Source organism: Dryobates pubescens, chromosome 13, assembly GCF_014839835.1.
Source record: "Dryobates pubescens isolate bDryPub1 chromosome 13, bDryPub1.pri, whole genome shotgun sequence".
NCBI classification, from domain to species: Eukaryota; Metazoa; Chordata; class Aves; order Piciformes; family Picidae; genus Dryobates; species Dryobates pubescens.
Genome location: NC_071624.1, coordinates 21,655,557 through 21,680,073, shown reverse-complemented (window position 1 = coordinate 21,680,073; position 24,517 = coordinate 21,655,557). Strand labels below are relative to the sequence as shown.

At 55.4% G+C, this 24,517-nt stretch overlaps 1 protein-coding gene across 1 annotated transcript in view; it reads right to left on the bottom strand.

Moving 5' to 3' along the window:
- Positions 1-9,154: 9,154 nt before the first annotated feature.
- Positions 9,155-24,517, bottom strand: part of YWHAG (tyrosine 3-monooxygenase/tryptophan 5-monooxygenase activation protein gamma) — a 30,978-nt gene continuing 15,615 nt past the window's right edge. Inside the window, exon 2 of the mRNA XM_054166559.1 lies at positions 9,155-9,839. Within this exon, the coding sequence (XP_054022534.1) occupies positions 9,183-9,839 (657 nt within the window). The 3' untranslated portion in view covers positions 9,155-9,182. The remainder of the gene's footprint in view (positions 9,840-24,517) is intronic.

Genomic DNA, 24,517 nt, shown 5'->3' with positions numbered 1-24,517 from the left:
CAATTAGAAAGCAGACAAAAATATCCTCCTCCCCCCTCAAAAAAACCCACAAAAGCTAAATAAATTAAACAACCAAAAAACCCCCAGCAAAACCCAAACAAAAAAGCCCCAGACCCCAAATCAATTAAAAACCAACCCAAAAATCCCAACCCAAAACCCCAGCCTCCCCCAGACCCCACATAAATTAAAGAACAACAACACCCCCCCCAAGCAAAACCCAAACAGAAAGCCCCCAAAAGCCAAAGAAATTAAACCAACCAACCAACCCCCCCCAAAAACCCCAAAACATCTCCAAAGCCCAAATAAATTTAAGACCAAACCAAAAAGCCACCAAAAAGCCAAATAAACCCCAACCAACCCCTGCCCAGAGCCAATTAAACCCCCAAATAACCACCCCCCCCCAGGACCCCAATAAAAAGCCAAATACATTAAACCCCCCCAAATCTCCCCAAAACCCCCAACAACCCCCCCCAAAAAAGCAAATAAAGCCAAATACATGGAAAATAAACCCCCCAACCCCTCCCAGGACACCCCCCCCCCCAAAAAAAAGGCAAATAAATTCAAAACCCAACCCCAAACCAACCCCCCAAAAAGCCAATTAAAAGGAATAAATCCCCCCCAAAATGAAGCAACCCAAAGCCAACCCCCCAAAAAGCCAATTAAAAGTCATCACCCCCCCCAAATTAAACAACCCAAAGGCAACCCCCAAAAGCCAATTAAAAGACATCAAACCCCCCCAATTTTAAGCAACCCAAAGCCAACCCCCCAAAAAGCCAAGTAAAAGACATCACCCCCCCCAATTAAATAACCCAAAGGCAACCCCCCAAAAAGCCAATTAAAAGACATCAACTCCCCCCAAATTAAACAACCCAAAGGCAACCCCCCAAAAAGCCAATTAAAAGGAACCAACCCCCCCAAAATTAAAGATCAATCCAAAGGCAACCCCCCAAAAAGCCAATTAAAAGGAATAAATCCCCCCCAAATGAAAGATCAACCCAAAGGCAACCCCCAAATGCCAATTAAAAGACATCAACCCCCCCCAAATTAAACAACCCAAAGGCACCCCCCCCAAAAAGCCAATTAAAAGGAACCAATCCCCCCAAAATTAAAGATCAACCCAAAGGCAACCCCCCAAAAAGCCAATTAAAAGGAACCAACCCCCCCAAAATTAAAGATCAACCCAAAGGCAACCCCCCAAAAAGCCAATTAAAAGGAATAAATCCCCCCCAAAATTAAACAACCCAAAGGCAACCCCCCAAAAGCCAATTAAAAGGAACCAACCCCCCCAAAATTAAACAACCCAAAGCCCAAAGAAATAAATTACCCTTAAAAAGCACCCCACAATAAACCAATCCCTCCCCCAAAGCCAATTAAACACATCACTTCCCCCTCCCCAAATGAAAACAACCCCCCCCAAAAAGCCAAAGAAAATAGAGCCAAATACAGAAATGACCTCCTCCAAGCCCCCCCCAAAAGAACCACCACAAAAAGGGAAATAAATGAACAAAGCAAACCCCAACCCCAACCCCCCCCCCCAAAAAACAACAGCAAAAAGCGAAATAAATGAAGGAAAAAACCCAAAGAACCAAGAAAATGTTGAAATTGAGGGGAAAAAAAACAACTCAAACCAGCAACAACAAAAAAAATAGAAATAAATGAAGAACTCCCCCCCCCCCCCCAACCAACCCCAAAAACTTGAATTGGGAAAAATCCCCCAAACAACCCCAAAGAAATCTAAATAAATTAAGACCCCCCCCGACCAACCCTCCCCCCCCCAACTGAAATTAATTAGGAAAAAAAAACCCCAAAAATTGAAATTAGGAAAAAACCCCAAAACCCCCCCCCCCAAATTGAAATTAATTAGGGAAAACCCCCGAACCAACCCCCCCAAATTGAAATAAATTAAGCAGAAACCCCCCCCCACACACAAAAAAATCGAAATAAATGAAAAAAACACCAAAAAAATTGAAATAAATAAATTAAAAAAAATCTAAATAAATTTAAAAACACAAAAAAATCGAAATAAATGAAAAAAAACAAACAAAAAATTGAAATAAATGAAAAAAATTGAAATAAATGAAAAAAAAGCAAAAAATTGAAATAAATGGAAAAAATCGAAATAAATAAAAAATTGAAATAAATAAATAAATAAATCTAAATTAAAAAAAATCAAAATAAATGAAAAAACAACAAAAAATTGAAATAAATTAAAAAACACCCCCAAAAATCAAAATAAATGGAAGAAAAAACCCACAAAGAAATCGAAATAAAGGAAGAAAAAACCCACAAAAAAAATCAAAATAAATGAAGGAAAAAACCCCCCAAAATTAAGAAACCCCACACCAACAAAATCGAAATAAATTAGCACCCCCCCTAAAACCTCAGAAGAACCAAAAAGAATCGAAATAAACCAAGAAAAGAAAACCCCAAAGCCACCCAAAAAAGCCAAAATTAAGAAAAATGAAAACCAACCCCTCCCCCCCCCCCCCAAAAAAAAAATCGAAATAAATTAAGGAAAAAACCCTAACTAACCTCAAACAACCCCCAAAAATCGAAATAAATTAAGATTAAAAAGCCCCCAAACCACACACACAAAAAAATCGAATTAAGGGGAAAAAAAAGTCCCAAAACCACGCCAAAAAAAATTCGGAATACATTGAGGATGAAAGCCCCCAAAACCCCCCCCACACAAAAAATCGAATTAAGGGGGAAAAAGCTCCAAAACCACAGCAAAAAAACCAAATGGAAATCAATTAAGGATAAAAAAACCAAACAAACAAACAACACAAAAGAAAGAGAAAAAAATGGAAATAAATTAAGAAAAAATAACAAAAGAAAAAAAAAAGAGAGAGGAAAAAAGGGAAATAAATTAAGGGGAAAAAAACAACCAAAAAAGATTGAAATACATTAAGGGAAAAATCAAAATAAATTAAGAAAAAAAATGGAAATAAATTGAGGAAAAGAATCGAAATAAATTAAGAAAAAAAATCAAAATAAATTAGGGAAAAAAGGAAATAAATTAAAACATTGAAAGAAATTAAGGAAAAAAAGGGAAATAAATAAAGGAAAAATTGAAAGAAATTTAGAAAAAAAAGGGAAATAAATTAAGGAAAAATTGAAAGAAATTTAGAAAAAAAGGGAAATAAATAAAGGAAAAAATCGAAATAAATTAAGGAAAAAATCGAAATAAATTAAGAAAAAATGAAATAAATTAAGAAATAAATTGAAATAAATTAAGAAAAAATCGAAATAAATTAAGGAAAACTTTTGAAATAAATGAAGAAAAGAATGGAAATAAATGAAGAAAAGATGGAAATAAATGAAGAAAAAATCGAAATAAATGAAGAAAAAAATGGAAATAAAGTAAGGGAAAAATTGAAATAAATGAAGAAAAAATCGAAATAAATGAAGAAAAAATTTCGAAATAAATGAAGGAAAAAAATCAAAATAAATGAAGAAAAAATTAAAAATAAATGAAAATATCGAAATAAGGAAAAAATTGAAATAAATTAAGAAAAAATCAAAATAAATTAAGGGAAAAAATGGAAATAATAAAGAAAAATTTGAAATAAATGGAAAAAAAAAGGAACTAAATGAAGAAAAAATCGAAATAAATGGAGAAAAAAATCGAAATAAAGTAAGGAAAAAAATCGAAATAAATGAAGAAAAAAAATCAAAACAAATGAAGGGGAAAAAAAAAATCTCCCCCAAAAAGGCCAAATAAATTTATTTAAACCTTTCCATTTTCTCCTTTAAAAAACAAAAATAATTCAGGAAAACAAGAACTGAAGAGAAACCTTTTGGAGGATTCATTCTCATCAGTTTGGGGGGTTGGGGTTTTTTTCTCCCCCCCCCTCCCTTGGCTGCTGTGGTCGGGGTCGGGGTTGCTGTTTGTCTGTTTGTCATTCTCGTTGTCCCAGGAGCGCAGAACACCTACAGGGCTGAAGGAGTGGACTCAAAGCTTCCCCCAAGCTACTCTGCATAGAAGTCACGACACCAGCATGCACACTATTGGTACCAAGAAGAGCAATGGAGCAGGACTCATGTCACTGGAGACAGGATCAGAGGCAAGTGCATCTCTTCCAAAGGAACCCCAAAACCCCCAACCAAAATAAGGTAAACCAAACAACACCCCACCCCCACCCCCCCAACCCTCCCTACCCCCAAACCCATTCAAAGCTGCTTAAAAATCAACCCCACCCCAATTCCCCTCCCCCCCCCCCCATCTCCTCCCTGCTGGTTGTAGCCCTCCTGTGCCATCCTCATCTCTCCCTCTCCTGCCTTCGCGCAGCCCAAAGCGGAGAGGTGCTCTGCACCCACCCAAAAACCACCCCGAGGGGGTTTGTAATTCCAGTAAATAGCTTCTGGGTGACACGGCAAAGGAATGGGGGGGTGGGGGTGGGGGACACACGACACACACAGCGCTGCTTGAGGGGCCAGCAGGGGTGGCCAGAGGGAGGGGAGAGGCTCCCAGCTCCCCTGCTGCCTGCAGCGGCTCGCTGCGGGGTGCTGCTGCGCAGCGGGCACCGGCGGGTGCTGCCAGCAAGGCTGGGGCAAGGCTCGAGGTTATCTCCAAAAGAGCTCTGCCAGCACCACCAGGACATGTCTGGAGGGCAAGAAGCAGCTTGGGCAAGGCTCAGCTCAGGAAGGTTATCTCCAGAAGAGCTCTGCCAGCAGCACCAGGACATGTCTGGAGGACAAGGAACAGCCTGGGTAAGGCTCCACTCATGAAGGTCTCTCTGCCAGCACCACCAAGACATGTCTGGAGGCCAAGGAGCAGCTTGGGCAAGGCTCAGCTCAGGAAGGTCTCTCTGCCAGCACCACCAAGACATGTCTGGAGGCCAAGGAGCAGCTTGGGCAAGGCTCAGCTCAGGAAGGTCTCTCTGCCAGCACCACCAAGACATGTCTGGAGGCCAAGGAGCAGCTTAGGCAAGGCTCAGCTCATGAAGGTTATCTCCAGAAGAGCTCTGCCAGCAGCACCAGAACATGTCTGGAGGCCAAGAAGCAGCCCGGAGGCCAAGGAACAGTCTGGGCAAGGCTCCACTCATGAAACTACCTCTGCCAGCATCACCAGGACACGTCTGGAGCACCAGCTTGGGCCTCCCCTTGCTTGCGCCCCGAAGAAGCTGCAGGGATAGGGCTGGAGCAATGTGCCCCTGCTCAGCTGAGGGCACCATGTGTGTGGCACTGCAGTGTGCCAGCTGCGGGCTGCCTGGCAAGGGGGCCAGTGGGAGCCTGTTCCAAACAAACCAAACCAAAGCACAAGAACCAGGCACCAGAGCCATTGCTCCTGAGGGCTGGGAAGCCACAGGGGCACAGCTCCAGGTGGGAAGCCCCAGAGGCAGACCTTTGACTGGGAAGCCACAGGGGCAGAGCTCCAGGTGGGAAGCCACAGGGGCAGAGCTTTGACTGGGAAGCCACAGGGGCAGAGCTTTGACTGGGAAGCCACAGGGGCAGAGCTTCAGGTGGGAAGCCACAGGGGCAGAGCTTTGACTGGGAAGCCACAGGGGCAGAGCTTCAGGTGGGAAGCCACAGGGGCACAGCTCCAGGTGGGAAGCCACAGGGGCAGAGCTTCAGGTGGGAAGCCACAGGGGCAGAGCTTTGACTGGGAAGCCACAGGGGCAGAGCTTCAGGTGGGAAGCCACAGGGGCAGAGCTTTGACTGGGAAGCCACAGGGGCAGAGCTTCAGGTGGGAAGCCACAGGGGCACAGCTCCAGGTGGGAAGCCCCAGAGGCAGAGCTTCAGGTGGGAAGCCACAGGGGCACAACTCCAGGTGGGAAGCCCCAGAGGCAGAGCTTTGACTGGGAAGCCACAGGGGCACAGCTCCAGGTGGGAAGACCCAGAGGCAGAGCTTTGACTGGGAAGCCCCAGAGGCAGAGCTTTGACTGGGAAGCCACAGGGGCACAGCTCCAGGTGGGAAGCTGCAGGGGCACAACTTTGACTGGGAAGCCACAGGGCAGGGCACAGAGCAGCCAGTGAACCTCCAACAACGATGGGAAAGCAACCAACCAAAAGCTAAGTGGACTCAAACTGGGGTAAATATTCCCTGCCAAGCAACTGGGATGCCCCTCTGCCACCCCCACCCTGCATCGGCTGGGCTTGGGGAAAGGATTTTGCCAGGAAGAGAAGGAAGTTGCTGGGCTCCCTGCTGGGCACTAGGAAATGGTTTCGGTTGGAGCTCTTCCCTGAAGGCTTTCTCTACCAAATCAGCTTCTGAGCTCCTCACTCATTACCCCACAAAGCTTCCCCAGGGAGGCAGTAAGGTGGTGTGTGGGGAGGTGGGGAAACAACCCCCCGAGGCAACCCAGCTCCCCTGGTGACAAACAAGGGGGAGCCTGGGGACCGGGGAGAGATCTGCTGCCAAACCTCACAGCAGGGTGGGAGCAAGTCAAGGCAGAGGGCAAGGATGGCAGGGCAGGCCCTGAGGAAGCAGCTGTGGCACCTTCAAACCAGGAGGGGCTCTGGGAATACCAAACACAGGAGGTGACATACAGACCTGAATGCTCTTTTTTCCCTCCCCTGTTCTCTTTAATCTTTTTGTCTGTGCTTTTATTACTATTTTATTCTTAATTATTTCAGTGGCCTTTTATTAACCTTTGAAACACTTCCCCCCCCCCCCCTTCCCTTTTGCCTTTCTTTTGTTGTCCTTTTTTATTCCTCTCTCTTAATTAAGGTCTTAAAACCCTTTTTAGTTTGATTTCTCCTTTTGGCTGTGGGCTTTAAGATGGCTGTGAACAGCCCCCAGCCAAGCAGCTGGGAGAAGCTGTTGACCCAAAACAATAACCAAGCACAACCTGCAGCAGCTTTCTGTTGGGTTTTCTGATGTTCCTGGGGTGGGTTTCTTGCCTTGGGCTGACAAAGGGGCAGCTAAAGGCAGCCCACAGGCAAGGGCTGGGCGTGGAGGCAAGCCAAGGGAACGAGCAAGAGGGAAATCCAAACTCGCTGGAGGCAGGGGGAATGAAACTCAGGAGAGACAGGGAGCACAAAACCCACTGGAGACAGGGAAAACCCAAAACCCACTGGAGAGAGGGAAAACAAAACCCACTGGAGACAGGGAAAACCCAAAGCTCACTAGCAAGAGGAGAAAGCAAATTCACCAGAAGCAGGGCAAACAAAAGTCACCAGAAAGAGCAAAACCAAACCCCCCTGAGAGGCAGGAAAAAAGGAAACTCACTAGAGACAGGGAAAGCAAAATCCACTAGGGGCAGGAAAAATAAACCCTGCTAGGAACAGGGAAAGCAAAACCCACAAGAGACAGGGAAAGCAAAATCCATGACAGACAGGAAAAACAAAACTCACTAAAAAGAGGGAAAACAAAACCCACTGGAGACAGAAGCAAAACCAATGAGAGACAGGAAAACCCAAAGCCACTGAGAGCCGGGAAACCAAACCCCACTGGGAACAGGGAAAATCCAAAGCCACTAAGAGCAGGGAAAACTCAAAGCCACTAGGGGCAGGGAAAACTCAAAGCCACTAAGAGCAGGGAAACCAAACCCCACTGGGAACAGGGAAAATCCAAAGCCACTAAGAGCAGGGCAAACCCAAAGCCACTAGGAACAGGGAAACCCAAACCCCACTGGGAGCAGGGAACCCCAAACCCCACTGGGAGCAGGGACATCTCAAAGCCACTAGGAGCAGGGAACCCCAAACCCCACTGGGAGCAGGGACATCTCAAAGCCACTAGGAGCAGGGAACCCCAAACCCCACTGGGAGCAGGGCAAACCCAAAGGCAGACCTTGCCCCCCCCAAGGCTCGATGCCGCACGGCTGCGGTGTAGAGCTGCTGCCAGCGCAGGGAGCGAGAACAAAAAACCCCAACCCCCCCCCCCACTGCCAGCCCCAAACCCTTACAAACCACCACCCCATCCCCCCTACCCCCCCCCCCCCCCAAAAAAAAGACCAAGATTGGATGGGTTGTGGCCTCAAGCCTCGATTCTTTAGTTGAACTGTTTGGTTTTTGGGGGGGAGTTTTTATTCCATTTGGGGGTTTTCTGTTTAGGTTGGGCCCTAGCAGGGGGGGGGGCGGGGGAGAGATGCCCTGCGAGGAGGAGGAAGAGGAGGAGGAGGAGGAGGAGGTGGGGTAGGGACACACAGCACTGGGAGGGAAGAAAGGAAGGGATGAAGCCTTACTGGAACCACAGAACTCCTTGGGGTTTGGTGGGGGTGGGGGGCGGGGGGGGTGGGGGTTTACCTTCCACGTGTGTTTTGGTTTGCTTTTTGAGATTCCTTCCCTTCCAACCGAGGGCTTTTGCCAGCCAGGAGGATTCAGACTCCCAAACCAAACCAAAAAGACCCCCCCCCAAAAAAAAACAACCAACCAAACCAACCCCAAACCCTATTTTTTTTTCCTTTTTTTTAATTCCCCCCCCCCCTTTTTTTTTTTGGGGTCTTTTTTTTTTTGTCTTTTTTTTTGGTCATTTTTCTCTTTGTTTTTTTGGTTTTTTTTTTTTTGCCTTTTTTAATCCTTTTTTTTTGTCTCTTTTTTTTTTTTTGTCTTTTGTTTGGGTTTTTTTGGTCTTTTTTTTTTGTCTTTTTTTTTTCTCTTATTCTTTTTTGTTTGGTTTTTTGTTTGTTTTGTTTTTTTGTTTTTTGTTGTTGTTGTTGTTTTGACTTTCTAGCAATAAAGTTTTAAATTAAAGACAGCTCCACTTGGGATGAATAAATCTACAGAGAACAGTCCATGTGCCAGTGAGGCTGCTAAATTCTTCCATACCAGCACAGCCACAGCCTGACTTCCACTAGTGGTGTTTTGGCAAAGAAAATGTCAACGAGGCAATCGAGGGCAGGGCAGGGGGGGGAGGGGGGGAGGTGGGGTAGAGGGGTGGGGAGGGGGAAAGGTTTGTTTGTTGGTTTGTGTTTTGTTTCTTCTTAACCCCTCCCCCCCCCCCAACCCCTTCCCCCTCCCTCCCTCTCTTTTTGTCCCTGTCCCCCTCCTCCCCCCCTCCCCCCCTCCCCAAACCCCCTGAACCCCTTTGCCCCACTGGTGGGGGGTGGTGGTGGCGGTGGGGGGGGGGAACCAAAACGAAAGACTGCAGTAGTTAAGCCTCAGCGTGCGGCTGCCAGTCCCTCCGGGTTTAAAGGGGGGTCGGGGGGTCGGGGGGCGGGGGTGGCTCTGGGTGGGGAGGGGCGGGGGGGGTTGGATTTGGGGAGGGGGTGGGGGGCGGGGAGGGGTTGTTGGCTCTTTTAGTTGTTGCCTTCTCCGCCGTCGTCGTCTTGCTGGTCGCTCGTCCAGAGCGTGAGGTTGTCGCGGAGCAGCTGCATGATGAGGGTGGAGTCCTTGTAGGAGTCCTCGTTGAGGGTGTCGAGCTCGGCGATGGCGTCGTCGAAGGCGGTCTTGGCCAGGTGGCAGGCCTGCTCCGGCGCGTTCTGGATCTCGTAGTAGAACACCGAGTAGTTGAGGGCCAGCCCCAGGCGGATGGGGTGGGTGGGCTGCATGTGCTCCTTGCTGATCTCGTGGGCCTCGCTGTAGGCCTTCTCCGAGGACTCCACCACCGTCGCCCGCTTCTCGCCGGTGGCCACCTCGGCCAGGTAGCGGTAGTAGTCCCCTTTCATCTTCAGGTAGAAGACTTTGCTCTCGTACTGCGTCTCGCTGCAGTTCTTGATCAGGTAGTTGTCCAGCAGGCTCAGCACGTCCTGGCAGACGGCCTCCAGCTCCTTCTCGATCTTCTCGCGGTAGGCCCTCACCATCTCGATCTTCTTCTCGTTGCCGTCGGCCGAGGTCTTCTGCTCGATGCTGCTGATCACCCGCCAGGAGGAGCGCCGCGCCCCCACCACGTTCTTGTAGGCCACCGACAGCAGGTTCCGCTCCTCGTTGGACAGGGGCTCGTTCAGCTCCGTCACCTGCAGCACAGGGAGGCACCGCGCGCCGCCGCGTCAAGCCTCGGCCGCCCCCGGGCCCAGCCCCCGGGCTCGGGGAGAAGCTTCAACCCAGCGCAGAGGAGAGCAGAGGGGGAAGGAAATCTAAACCTTAGTTCTTTTGGGCTTTGGAGCTCTGGGAGAAGCTACAACCCAGAGCAGAAGCTCCAACCCAGAGCAGAAGCTCCAACCCAGAGCAGAAGCTTCAACCCAGAGCAGAGGAGAGCAGAGGGGGAAGGAAATCTAAACCTTAGTTCTTTTGGGCTTTGGAGCTCTGGGAGAAGCTACAACCCAGAGCAGAAGCTCCAACCCAGAGCAGAAGCTCCAACCCAGAGCAGAAGCTTCAACCCAGAGCAGAGGAGAGCAGAGGGGGAAGGAAATCTAAACCTTAGTTCTTTTGGGCTTTGGAGCTCTGGGAGAAGCTTCAACCCAGAGCAGAAGCTTCAAACCATAGCAGAGGAGAGCAGAGGGGGAGAGATATCTAAACCTTAGTTCTTTTGGGCTTTGGAGCTCTGGGAGAAGCTTCAACCCAGAGCAGAAGCTCCAACCCAGAGCAGAAGCTTCAACGCAGAGCAGAAGCTCCAACCCAGAGCAGAAGCTCCAACCCAGCACAGAAGCTTCAAACCATAGCAGAGGAGAGCAGAGGGGGAGAGATACCTAAATCTTGTTTATTCTGGGCTTTGGGGCTCTAGGAGAAGCTTCAACCCAGAGCACAAGCTCCAACCCAGAGCAGAAGCTTCAACCCAGTGCAGAAGCTCCAACCCAGAGCAGAAGCTCCAACCCAGAGCAGAAGAGAGCAGAGGGGGAGGGAAATCTAACCCTTAGTTCTTTTGGGCTTTGGAGCTCTGGGAGAAGCTTCAACCCAGAGCAGAAGCTTCAAACCATAGCAGAGGAGAGCAGAGGGGGAGAGATATCTAAATCTTGTTTATTCTGGGCTTTGGGGCTCTGGGAGAAGCTTCAACCCAGAGCAGAGGAGAGCAGAGGGGGAGGGAAATCTAAATCTTGTTTCTTTTGGGCTTCTGGATTCTGGGAAAGGCTTCAAACCAGAGCAGAGGAGAGCAGAAGAGGAGGAAAATCTAAAGCTTAGTTCTTTTGGGCTTTGGGGCTCTGGGAGAAGCTTCAACCCAGAGCAGTGGAGAGCAGAGGGGGCTGGCAGCACCAGTGCCTGCCCACTGCTTGGCATCGAGTCCCAGCTGCCCTGCTGCCACCTGCACACCACCTCTGAGCAGCTTCAGAGCTGCTCAGCCCCTGCAGGATGGTGCTGGAGGAGGCTCCTCCCCTGCTGGGAATTCCTTTTGCTTTTGGCTTTCCTTCCCTCAGAGCAGCTCAGAGACATCACAGAATTAATCCCTGAGGCTGGAAAAGACCTTTGGGATCCTCAAATGTTCAGCCTGGAGAAGAGGAGGCTCAGGGGAGACCTTCTGGCTCTCTCCAACTCCCTGAAGGGAGGTTGTAGCCAGGTGGGGGTTGGTCTCTTCTCCCAGGCAGCCAGCACCAGAACAAGAGGACACAGTCTCAAGCTGTGCCAGGGGAGGTTCCGGCTGGAGGTGAGGAGAAAGTTCTTCCCAGCAAGAGAGATTGGCCCTTGGGATGTGCTGCCCAGGGAGGTGGTGGAGTCACTGCCCCTGGAGCTCACACAGGCTCACAGGAGGTTAGAGGATGGAAGGGACCCAGAGTGATCATCCAGTCCAAGCCCCTGCCAGAGCAGGAGCAGAGAATCCAGCACAGGTCACCCAGGAACACATCCAGATGGGGCTGGGAAGGCTTCAGAGAAGGAGACTCCACAACCTCTCTGGGCAGCCTGCTCCAGGGCTCTGGGAGCCTCACAGGGAAGAAGTTCCTCCTCATGTTGAGGTGGAACCTCCTGTGCTGGAGTTTCCATCCATTGCTCCTTGGCCTATCCCAGGGCACAGTGAGCAGAGCCTGTCCCTGTCCCTGCCCCTTCCCTCCTGACCCCCAGCCCTCAGCTATTGATAGACATTGATCAGATCCCTCTCAGCCTTCTCTTCTCCAGACTAAAAGACTCTAGGTGTCCAAGAAAGGCTTGGATGTGGCACTTGGAACCATGGTTTAGTTGTCAGGTCATAGGTTGGACTTGGTGATCTCTGAGGTCTTGTCCAACCTGGTTGATTCTGTGAGCCAGGTCCTGCCTGCACCCAGAGTCTGCTCCCAGCCCAGAGGCAGCCAGATGGAAACCACATCCTGGGCCAGAGTCCCCCAGGAAAGGGGTGGTTGGGTTTGGCTCCAGGAGTTCTCCATCCCATCAAAGACCTCCCACAGCCTACCCCTGCAGTGAGGTTCATAGAGAATGGTTTAGGGCTGGAAGGAGCCTTAAAGCCCAACCAGTTCCAACCCCCCCTGGCAGTGGGCAGGGACACCTCCCACCAGCCCTCACCCAAGCCAGCACTGAGCACCTCCAGGGAGGGGACACCTCAGGATGCAGTGTGATGGAGAGGCAAAGCAAGAGGGTGGAGGTGATGCAGGGCTACAAGCCACACTATTGGGAGGAGGTTTGCTGTTCTTCTGTCTCCTACAACACAGGGAAGCTGCTGAGATGCCTACAGAACTCCTCAGACGTTCCAGGGCCAGCTGCTGGGGCACCTGCACTGCTCAGGAGTCAAAAGCTCAGGTGGCCAGAGCCTGCTCTTCCCTAAGGGCATTGTCTTCCCCCCAGGAGAAGGTCATTAATAATCCTGCCTGCCTCACACACCAGGATTAAGGAGCCAATGGAGCCAGCCCACAAGCCTGGGAGGCATCACTCTGGACCCAGCAACCATCTCACACCAGCTTCCACAACCCCACTGCTGCCTGGAGCCACCCAGCTCCAGCTGCCCACCCCAGTGCCTCCACTCACTCTGTGAGGGTCCCTGTGCCCTCAGGGCCAGGTTGCTGCACTCAGCTGGGGCAGTGCCAGGTGGCACTTTGAGCCTGGAGGTCTGTGCTGTCCCTCTCTGCGTCCAGTGGCCCAGGGCCCTGCCACCTCCCGGCCCTGGGCACGGCCCCGCGGAGCAGGAAGCTGCCAGCCCAACCCCTGCAGTCACTGCTGCCGTGGCTCAGGTCATGGCTGGGTTCTGCAGGCCTTCTGCAAACACTGAGTCACCCTCACAAGCACCTGGGAGGCCAAGGTTTGCTGCAGGCTGAGATAACCTCCTTTATGGTGCTGAGCAGGAGGCCAAGGGCTCCCCGGGGGAAGGTGGAGCCTGCTCCAGCCCTGCAGCGCCCTGGGGTGGGCTGCAGTGACTCATGTTTGCTCAGGCAGCACCGAGTGTGGCCAGCAGAGCCAGGGAGCTGCTCCTCCCCCTCTGCTCTGCCCTAGAGAGGCCACACCTGGAATATTGCAGCCAGCTCTGGGCTCCCCAGCTCAGGAGGGACAGGGATCTGCTGGAGAGAGCCCAAGGGAGGGCTCCAAGGATGCTGAAGGGACTGCAGCACTGCCTGGGGAGGAGAGGCTGAGAGCCCTGGGGGTGTTCAGTCTGGAGAGAAGAAGGCTGAGAGGGATCTGATCAATGCCTATCAATAGCTGAGGGCTGGGGGTCAGGAAGGAGGGGACAGGGACAGGCTCTGCTCACTGTGCCCTGGGATAGGCCAAGGAGCAATGAGCAGCACAGGAGGTTCCACCTCCACAGGAGGAGGAACTTCTTCCCTGTGAGGCTCCCAGAGCCCTGGAGCAGGCTGCCCAGAGAGGTTGTGGAGTCTCCTTCTCTGGAGCCTTCCCAGCCCCATCTGGATGTGTTCCTGTGTGACCTGTGCTGGATTCTCTGCTCCTGCTCTGGCAGGGGGGGTTGGACTCAGAAGATCTCCAGAGGTCCTTTCCAACCTCTAACATCTTCTGATCCTACGTCCTGCTACAGAGCAACAGCTCTGCTGCCTGCAGCCAGCCTGGGAGCTGCTCAGCCAGGGCCTGGCCAATGGCTTCTCCCCAAACCAAGCCAGAGCCAAGCCACAGCACACACACAGCCCTCAGGTCTCTGATCTGCAGCCCCTCTGCTCCTTCCTCAAGGCAGAGGCAGCCAGAGAGCCTCCACTCCCACTCCCTGCTCTGGTGTGGATGTAAGCTGCTCCACAAGCTGCTCCACAGCCTGCCAGGGGAACCATCTCCAGCCAGGGTCTCCCAGCGCAGAGCAGCCACAGCTGCCTTCTGTGCCCAGGGTCAAAGGTGCCTCAGGCACCAGGGAAATGGACACCATGCTCAGCAGGGCAGAAGCTGCTGGGGCTGCCAGCAGCCACCAGCAGATCCAGGACAAGGTGCAAGGGCAGCTGGCCAAGGCAGCTCCCAGGTGAGCAGGGTGTGGGGTGCTGGTGGTCACCCAGCAGCTCCTGGTGCCTCATCCACCCCTGCCAGCTGGGTTAGCACTGCCTGAACAGATGGCCCTGGGCTGTGTGTGAGGTGCTGCTTCCTGCAGAGGAACTGGGGCAAAGCTCAGCCCTGCACCAGCCCCATCCCACCCTGCTATGACCAACCTCATGGAGCTCAGCAAGGGCAAGGGCAGGGTCAGGCCCTGGGGAGGAACAACCTTCTGCAGCAGCACAGCTGAGGGGGGACCTGCTGGGAAGCAGCTCCAAGGAGAAGGAGCTGCGAGTGCTGGGGGACAACAAGGTCCCCAGGAGGCAGCAATGTGCCCTGGGGGCCAAGAAGGCCAATGGGGTCCTGGGGTCAGGGAGAAGAGTGTGGCCAGCAGGGCAAGGATCTGCTGCCCCTCTGATCTGCCCTAGGGAGTGCTGGGTCCAATTCTGGGCTCTCCAGTTCAGGACAGACAGAGAACTGCTGCAGAGAGTCCAGGGCAGGCTGCAGAGCTGCTGAGGGGCCTGGAACAGCTCTGGGAGCAGCAAAGGCTGAGAGCCCTGGGGCTGAGAGCCTGCAGAAGAGCAGCCCCAGAGGGCAGCTGAGCAATGCTCAGCAAGAGCTAAAGGAGCTGTGGGGGGCAAGAGGCTGGGGCCAGACTCTGCTGAGTGGTGCCCAGGGCCAGGCCAAGGGGCAGCAAGGGGCACAGAGTGGAGCCCAGGAGGTTGGATGTGAAGAGGAGGAGAAAGTTGTTTGTTGTGAGGGTGCTGGAGGCCTGGAGCAGGCTGCCCAGAGAGGTTGTGGAGTGTCCTTGTGTGGAGAGCTTCCAACTCCCCCTGGGCATTGTGGTGCTGGGCATTGTGCTGTGGGTGTCCTGTGAACATCTCCAGCTAGCTGCTGCTCTGCTGCCTCCAGCCTGCCCTCTGCTCTCATCTCAGAGGTCTCTGGCTGTCTGCAGTTTTGCAGGGCTGAAGCCTGATCTGATCCCATTCTCCCCTCTCCTGACACCTGCACAAACATAAATCATTGACACTGGGAGGTTAAAGTCATCTTGCAAAGATCCTGGAGGACACTGAAGGTCTCCCCCTGCCCTACAGCTGAAGGATTCTGTTCTTGGAGACATCTCAGGGACTTCTTCCATCTGAGCTGCCCTGCTTTCAGGAAGGGAAATTTCATCAGGGCCTGCTGGGCCAGGCCAAGGGGGGATGGTTTGAAGTGCAAGAGGGAGCTTGAGAGTGGAGAGGAGGAGAAATGTTTGGTGCTGAGGGTGGGGAGAGCCTGGCCCAGGCTGCCCAGAGAGCTGCCCCGTGGCTGGCAGCAGTGCAGCTCAGGTTGTGTGGGGCTGGGAGCAGCCTGCTGGGGGTGGGGATGTCCCTGGGGGCTGCAGGGGCTTGGGCTGGGTGCCCTTGAAAGGTCTCTTCCCACCCGACCCAGTCTGGGGGCTCTGTGATTCTAAGCCTGGGCTCCCCTCAGCTCCTCAAACCCTGGCTGAGGCTTTTCCATCCCCAAACTGCCCCTTGGAAGCCCAACCCCATCTCTGGGGTGGAACCAGGCTGCCTTCAGCCAGGTCAGTCAAGAAGGGAGGGAGAGCAGTGGCTTTTCTGCTGTGACAATGACCTTGGCAAGGCTAAAAAGGGGCTGGAATGGAGCCAGTGGCTGTGCAGAGAGTTGCTGTGGCTCTGCAGTTGGCTTTGCACTGCCCCCCAGAACCCCCAACCCAGTTTTTTCTCCCCCTTTGGGCAGAAGAAAGACCAAGTCCTCAGCCAGCTCTCCCTGTCCTGCTCTGTGGCTGCTCAGCATTTCCTCCCCTTGCTTTAAAGGTCCCTTCCCACCCAGCCCAGTCTGGGATTCTGTGAACTGGGCCTAGAGGCACCCAGCAATCCCAACCCTGCCCCTGCCCCCAGCTGGCAGTGAAGTGTCCAACCTGGACAGCAGCACTGCAAGAGCCTCACCAGCTCCAGCAGCTTCCTGCCCTGCCCCTGGAGGTTGATGACCACAGGAGATCCTGCCTTGTCCAAGAGCTCTCTGAGCTTCAGCAGCCTGAAGTGTGAGTCCACAGCCACCCCCCAGCCCTGTCTGCAGAGCCTTCTCCCTGCAGCATGTCCCAGACCTAGCTCCTGGCCCCAGCAGAGCCTTGCAGGCTCTGAAAGCCACAGGGAGCTGTGAGGGATCAGCCTTCCCACAGACATTCCCACTTGGAGGCTCCTCAGGATTACCACAGCAAGCTGCCTGGCCAAAGCCTTCCACCACAGGGGCTGAGAGATGGAAGGGACCTTGTGGAGAGAGCAGGTTCCTCCAGGGAGCTCCTGGGGAGCTCATCAGAGCAGAGAGGCAGCCAGGAGGCTCCCAGGAGGGCAGAGCACTGCCAAAGGTGCCCCACAGGCAGGACACCAACCACAGCCCTCAGCAACAGGGCAGGGGCCAGGCTGCAGCCACACAGGCACTGGGAGGGAGGCAGCAACACCACCTGGCACTTGTGCTCCCAGCAGGAAGAAGCAGAGAAGTGCCTGGGGTGGAAAAGGCCTCTGAGAGCAGTGACAGGATGAGGAGCAATGGCTTTAGACATGGTTTGTGCAGCCCTGAGAAGAGAAGGCTCAGGGGAGACCTTATTGCCATGGATCAGGACCTGAAGGGTGGCTCCCAGCAGGATGGAGACTCCCTGTCCACAGGGAGTGCCATGGAAGAGACCAGCAGGGATGGGCACAGGGCAGTGCTGGGGAGAGCCCCACTGGACTCCAGATGAAAATCTCCCCCTGTGGGAACAGAGCCTGGAACCATCTCCCAGGGGCAGTGGTGGATTGCCCTGCACTGGGCAGCTTGCCAGGCTGCTGGGCCAGCTCACTGCACCCAGACTGTGACCCAGGGAGGTTGTTCCAGATGATTTGGGTCCCTTCTAGCCTGGCATCCTGGGATTCTCTAAGCATCCAGCCCAACACCAGCCCAGCACCACCAAACCTTGGCCCCAAGTGCCATGGCCAAACCCTTCTGGAACCCCTCCAGGCATGGGGGGTCCTCCACCTCCCTGGACAGCCTCTGCCAGCCCCTGACCACTCCTGCAGCAAAGAAACTTTTCCTCATCTCCAACCTAACCCTCCCCTGGCACAGCTTGAGGCCATTTGCTCTCCTTCTGAGGAAGAGGGAGAGGGAGAGGGAGAAGGGAAGGAGGAAGAGACTGACCCCCACCTCACTGGAGCCTCCTTTCAGGTTGCTGTAGAGAGCAGTGAGGTCTCCCCTCAGCTTCCTCCCCAGGCTGAACCTCAGTTCCCTCAGCTGCTCCTCCCCAGCCCTGTGCTCTGCAATGCCAGGACACAAGACACTGGGCAGCAAGAGACCACTGAGCTGCCTCAACAGTCACTGGAAGGTGGAGAAGACCTCCCCCAGGTTAAGCTGCCTTGGAGAAGTCCTGGTGTGCCCAGAACCTGCTGCCACATACAACTGTCAGGGTTGGAAGGGAGCTCTGGAGCTCATCCAGGCCAGGCCCTGCTCCAGCAGGGCACCCACAGCAGCTTGCCCAGCACCACAATGCCCAGGGGGGGTTGGAAGCTCTCCACACAAGGACACTCCACAACCTCTCTGGGCAGCCTGCTCCAGGCCTCCAGCACCCTCACAACAAACAACTTTCTCCTCCTCTTCACATCCAACCTCCTGGGCTCCACCCTGTGCCCCTTGCTGCCCCTTGTGCTGTCCCTGGGCACCACTCAGCAGAGTCTGGCCCCAGCCTCTTGCCCCCCACAGCTCCTTTAGCTCTTGCTGAGCATTGCTCAGCTGCCCTCTGGGGCTGCTCTTCTGCAGGCTCTCAGCCCCAGGGCTCTCAGCCTTTGCTCCTGCCAGAGCTGCTCCAGGCCCCTCAGCAGCTCTGCAGCCTGCCCTGGACTCTCTCCAGCAGTTCTCTGTCTCTCCTGAGCTGGGGAGCCCAGAACTGGACCCAGGACTCCAGGTGTGACCTTCCTAGGGCAGAACAGAGGGGGAGTAGAACCTTCCTTGCCCTCCTGGCCACATTCTTCTCCATGCCCCCCAGGACCCCTTTGGCCTTCTTGTCCCCCAGGGCACATTGCTGCCTCCTGGGGACCTTGTTGTCCCCCAGCACTCCCAGCTCCTTCTCCTTGGAGCTGCTTCCCAGCAGGTCCCCCCTCAGCTGTGCTGCTGCAGGAGGTTGTTCCTCCCCAGGGCCAGGACCCTGCACTGGCAGCAGCACAAAGCCCATGGCTGAAGCCCTCTGCTCCCTGGGCAGCTCACCCAGGTTGGGCTTTCACTTCCCCAGCTGAGAGAGCAAAGCAGAACCTGCAGCACAAACCTCAGCAAGTGTCAGCCTTGTGTCCCCTCTGCAGGTGGAGGTGGGGAGTGGGCAGGAGATGGATGGGGCTCAAATGCAGCCAGGCCTTGGCTCATGGCCCCCACAGCCAAGCCCAGAGCCCTCCCCCACTCCCAGCTGAAGCCTCAACAGATCCAAGGCCTTCAGATGTTCTGCAGTACAACCCAAGGCCATTTTCACCTCCCCTTCTGCTCCTTCTCTCCCAGGCAAGCCCTGCCACAAGCCTGCCTCTGGGGGTGCAGAGCAGCAGCAGACAGGACCACAGAGGCAGGGAGGGTGGAGAAGCCCCCTGGGGTCATCCACCCACTGACCCTGCCCTCCACAGCTTCCCCCCAAGCACCACATCTAAACCACCTCCAAACACCTCCAGGGCTGGGGACTGCAGCACCTGCCTGTTCCAAGCCCTGGCCACCCAGCTCTGCCTTCCCTGCTGCTCTGCAGGCCCAGGGTTCAGCTGCAGGAGCTTCCCCTGGCACAGGATGTGCCACAGCTGCCAGCAGCCAGGCCCTTGGCACACTGCAGCAGCCCTGCCTCGGGGCAGAAGCCAAGGAGCAGACATCCAGCCAGGGAGGGCAGCTCTCCACCAGGCCTGGCACGGAGCAGGCTCCAAGCTGTAGTGCCAGGCTTGCCCAGCTCCTGCAGCCCCTGAGGGTGCAGTGTTGGCATCACCAAGACCCAAGCAGCCCAAAGCCTCAGGGACAGTCCCCAGTGCACAGACTGCTGGAGGCTTTGGGCTTCTCCTGCTTAAGAGTCCAGAGGTTTGGAGCCACCAAAGGCCTGACCTGCAGCCAGGCCCTTCAGAGGCTCAGAGAAGCTTCTGCTGCCTCCTCTGCTGCAGCTGTGAGCTCTGACTCAGCACTGGTCAAGCCTGGCAGGCTCCTGGCATGCCCACAGATCACATTGCAGCCAGCAGAAGGTTCAGCCTCCAGGGGAGAAGCCAAGCAGCAAGCCAAGCTTCACCTGCCCCTAATGGCATGGCCTCTGCTCTCCAGAAGCCCAAGGGTGGGTCCTGCTCTGGGCCAGCTCTCTTCAGTCTACCAATGATCTGGATGAGAGGATCAAGGCACCCCCAGCCAGTCTGCAGCTGGCACCAAGCTGGGTGGCACTGCTGATCTGCTGGGGGGCAGGGAGGCTCTGCAGAAGGGTCTGGCTGGGCTGCATCGATGCTCTGAGGCCACTGGGGTGAGGCTCAACAAGGCCAAGGGCTGGGGCCTGGCCTTGGGCCACAATAACCTCATGAAGGCTCCAGGCTGGGGGCAGAGTGGCTGGAAACAGCTTGGGGGAAGAGGACCTGGGGGTGCTGGTTGGCAGCAGGTGAGGATGAGCCAGGGGGTGCCCAGGTGGCCAAGAAGGTCACCAGCAGCCTGGCCTGGAGCAGCAGTGGTGTGGGCAGCAGGAGCAGGGCAGGGATTGTCCTCCTGTGCTGGGCACTGGGGAGGCCACAGCTTGAACCTTGGGGTCAGTTTTGGGCTCCTCACTCCAAGAAGGACATTGAGGGCTGGAGCAGGGCCAGAGAAGGGCAACCAAGCTGGGGAAGGGTCTGGAGAGCAGGGCTGGGGAGGAGCAGCTGAGGGAGCTGGGGGTGTTTGGTCTGGAGAAGAGGAGGCTGAGGGAGACCTCATTGCTCTCTGCAGCTCCCTGAGAGGAGGCTGGAGCCAGGTGGAGGCTGGGCTCTGCTCCCAAGGAGCAAGCCTCAAGAGGAAATGGCCTCAAGTTCTCTCTGAGCCTGTCCCTGTCCCCTCCCTCCTGCCCCCCAGCCCTCAGCTATTGATAGGCATTGATCAGATCCACTCTGGTCATTGGGATGTGCTGCCCAGGCAGGTGGTGGAGTCCCCATCCCTGCAGGTGTTCAAGAGGGGATTGGATGTGGCCCTTGGAGCCATGGTTGAGTTGTCAGGAGGTGCTGGGTGCCAGCTTGGACTTGATGCTCTCTGAGGTCTTTTCCAACCTTATTGCTTCTATGATTCTGAATGGCACCAGAGGCCATTCCTCTTCCAGCAGGACACACAGCAGCCATCCCCTGCCCAGCACTGCAGCCTCCTCCTGCACCCTGCAGTTGGGCTCTGTCTCACCACAGCCCCCAGCAGCTGCTTTGCTTTGCTTCTCACACAGCTCCTCAGCCACACTTCAGCCCTGGCCTGAAGGACCTCTTCTGGCTTTCATTTTGCAGAGCTGCTTCTGAAACAACCTTCTGGCCAGGAGCTGCCCCTGAAATTCACAGACCACAGAGGGGTCAGGGCTGAAAGGGGCCTCAAGGACCACATCCAAGCCCCTCTTGAACACCTCCAGGGATGGGGACTCCACCACCTCCCTGGGCAGCACATCCCAAGAGCCAATCTCTCTTGCTGGGAAGAACTTTCTCCTCACCTCCAGCCTAAACCTCCCCTGGCACAGCTTGAAACTGTGGAGCAGCTTGGCAGCAGCACTTCCTGCCCCTCCTTATCTGCAGGGCTGCAGGCCCAGCACCTGCCCCAACGGCTCAGGCTCCTCCTGGGGGCCACTGATGTGCTCCCCCAGCTTCTCCTGCAGCTCTGCAGATAAGGCAAGCAGCAGGGAACTGCCTCTCTTCCAGAGGGGGCTCCCAGGCACCTTCCAGACCTCACAAACTGCCTGGGCTGTCCAGCTGGCAGAGGCCAACCCAGGCACAGTGCAGTAAGCAGCTGGAGGGAACAGCTACAGAGTCACAGCCTGGCTGGGAGGGACCCTGCCAGGCCATGCAGTCCCTGCAGGCTGCTCCCAGCCCCACACATCCTGCCCTGCACTGCTGCCAGCCATGGGGCAGCTCTCTGGGCAGCCTGGGCCAGGCTCTCCCCACCCTCAGCACCAAACATTTCTCCTCCTCTCCACTCTCAAGCTCCCTCTTGCACTTCAAACCATCTCCCCTTGGCCTGGCCCAGCAGACCCTGCTCAGAAGTCTGTGCCCAGCTCTCTGATCTCCCCTTGAGGCACTGCAAGGCCACCAGAAGCTCTCCCTGGAGCCTTCTCCTCTGCAGGCTGCCCAAGGCCAACTCTCTCAGCCTGGCTCCCAGCAGAGGGCTCCCAGCCCTGCCAGCATTGCTGTGAGCTCCTCTGGCCCTGCTCCCCCAGGTCCCTGTCTGTGCTGAGGGCTCCAGAGCTGCCCCAGCACAGGACCTGACCACAGCACAGGAGCAGAATCTCCTCCCTCAAAGAGACCTTAAAAGCTCTTCCAGTTCCAAGCCCCTGACACAGGAGGCTGTGGCTGCCTCCTCCCTGGAGGTGCTCAGAGCCAGGCTGGCTGAGGCCCTGAGCATCCTGTGCTGGTGGGAGGTGTCCCTGCCCATGGCAGGGGGCTGGAGCTGGCTGAGCTTTCAGCTCCCTCCCAACCCAACCCCTGCTGTGATTCTGTGGCTCTGAATCCTGAGGAGCTGCCCAGGCTGGCTGGCTGCTGTGGGTGCTTTGGGGAGCCCTTGGAGCTGTCTGAACCCCCTCTGTGTCAGCTGCAGCCAGCAGCTGTCCCCTGGGTGCCACCTGGGACAACCTCCATGGCTGCCTTCCCTCTGCCACCCTTTGGCTTTCCAATGTCCCTGCTCTGCTCCTGTGGACCCAACTTGCTTTTGTCCCCCCTCTGGTGACCTCCAGCAGGTCACTTGATGCTTCTCAGTGCTTTCCTTCCTGCCCAGCTCCTGCCAGCAGCTAATCCCAAGGCCCTGGCTGCCCATGGGGGCCACACTAGCCTGAGGAGCAGCTGGCAGGGCTGGGACACGCTGCCAGGACAAGCAGGTCAGAGCAGATGAGCTCTAAGGTACCTCCAACCTAAGCCACTCTGGGATTCAGGACATCTCCCCTCACTCCTCTCCTGCCTGCTGAGCTCCCTGCCCCAAACTGTCCCCATCTCCCTCACAGCCCCCATTAAGTCCTTCCCAGCATGAGCACTGTGTCTCCTCCTCAAAGGCAGCAGCTCCAGACCACTCCTGAATGCTCTGCAGAGCATCACCACAGCCCTCCAGCAGGGAGCTTCTCCCCCTGCCTCCTTTTGGAGCCATTTAGGAACTACCCCCAAGTGCTTCTTCTCCTACAAGCCCCTGCTCCCTGCCACCCTTGCTGCAGGAGAGGTTATGAACCAAGCTGGAAGCTGGGCTTGGGACAGCTTGCTTCCCTGCCTTGCTGCCTCTCCCCTAGCACAAACCCTTGGGAAGAGAAAGAATCCACCCCTGGAGGTGTGGAGCCTCCCTGCCAGCAGATGGGGAGAGCAGGCAGGGGAAGCCCAGCAGCCCAGGGGCTGTCCCTCAGGGCTGCTCCCAGCAGAGTGCCTGCCAGCACCTGACTGCCAAGGCACAGAGGGGACCTCAGGCTGCTCCTTCCCCCAGGCATGGCAGCAGCTGCTCCCCTCAGCCTGTGTGCAGGCCCTGAGCAGCAGCCTGAGATGCCCCCTGCTCCCCCCCAGCCTGGGCACCTCACCCCTCCCAGAGGAAAGGAAGTTCTCCTCATGCCCAACCCTGGCCCAGGGCTTCACAACCCTTAGGGGGGGGAGAAATTGTTCCTCATGGCCAACCTAAGCCTCCCCTGGCACAATTTCAGGCCACAGCCTCCCCTCCTCTCACCTGAGGCTAGGGAGCAGAGCCCAACCCCCCCCTGGCTCCAGCCTCCTCTCAGGGAGCTGCAGAGAGCAAGGAGGTCTCCCTCAGCCTCCTCTCCTGCAGGCTCAACACCCCCAGCTCCCTCAGCTGCTCCTCCCCAGCCCTGCTCTCCAGACCCTTCCCCAGCTCTGTTGCCCTTCTCTGGCCCTGCTCCAGCCCTCAGTGTCCTTCTTGGGGTGAGGAGCCCAAAACTGAGCCCAGGACTCAAGGACAATCCCTGCCCTGCTCCTGCTGCCCACACCACTGCTGCTCCAGGCCAGGCTGCTGGTGACCTTCTTGGCCACCTGGGCACCCCCTGGCTCATCCTCAGCTGCTGCCAACCAGCACCCCCAGGGCCTTTTCCCCCAGGCAGTTTCCAGCTGCTCTGCCCCCAGCCTGGAGCCTTCCTGGGGTTGTTGTGCCCCAGGGTCAGACCCCAGCCCTTGGCCTTGTTGAGCCTCAGCCCATGGATCCAGCCTGGCCTGATCCCAGGCTGGTGCACCCTTGGGTGGCCCAGGGCCTGCACCCTGGTGCCCAGCATCACTCTGGCCTTGGCAGTGCCTCCATCACTTCCCATGGGCAGGGCTGCTCCCAGCCCAGATTTCCACCAGAGGAGAAACTGAGGCACAGAAGCATCTCCAGCTGCTGCCAACCAGCACCCCCAGGTCCTGTTTGCAGCCACTCTGCCCCCAGCCTGGAGCCACCCTGGGGGTGCTGTGAGCCAGGGTCAGGAGCCAGCAGGGCAGGGCCCAGCCTGGCCAGGCTCTGCAGGGCCTCCAGCACATGAGGCTGGGAGCCAGCAGCTACAGGAACCAAGTTGCCTCTGGGGAGGGTGCTGAGCCCTGCTGGGAGCCTGAGCTGCTTAAGGACTTTACCTCCCAGCTTCCAAGGCCTAATCTGGCTCAGCTGTGCCTGCACCCTGCTTCCCCCCCAGCCCCCCAGCCAGCAGAGCATCAAATCTCCCAGCAGCTCCCAGTGCCAGGCCAACAGGAGACTCCTGTCCTTAATCAGGGGCTCAGAAGTGCCAGGGTGACGTGGTGCCCAGGAGCCCTGCCCAGGCTGAGAGCAGAGCTGCTGTGCCAGCAGTGCTGTGCCCCTGGGCAGCCTGCTCCAGGGCTCTGGCACCTCACAGGGGAAAAATTCTTCCTCCTGTTTCCATGGCACTTCCTCTGCCTCAGCTTCCACCACTGCCCCTTGTGCTGGCATTGGGCATCCCCCAGCAGAGCCTGGCTCCAGCCTCTGGGCCCTCTCCCTGCAGCACCTGAAATGTGCTCTGCCAGCTCCAGCTTCCTACAGCACCCAGGGGGACTCCACCAGAGGCTTCAGTGCATAGAACCACAGAATCAATAAGGTTGGAAAAGACCTCAGAGATCATCAACTCCAACCTGTCACCCAACACCTCCTGACAACTAACCCATGGCACCAAGTGCCACATCCAAGCCCCTCTTGAGCACCTCCAGGGATGGGGACTCCACCACCTCCCTGGGCAGCA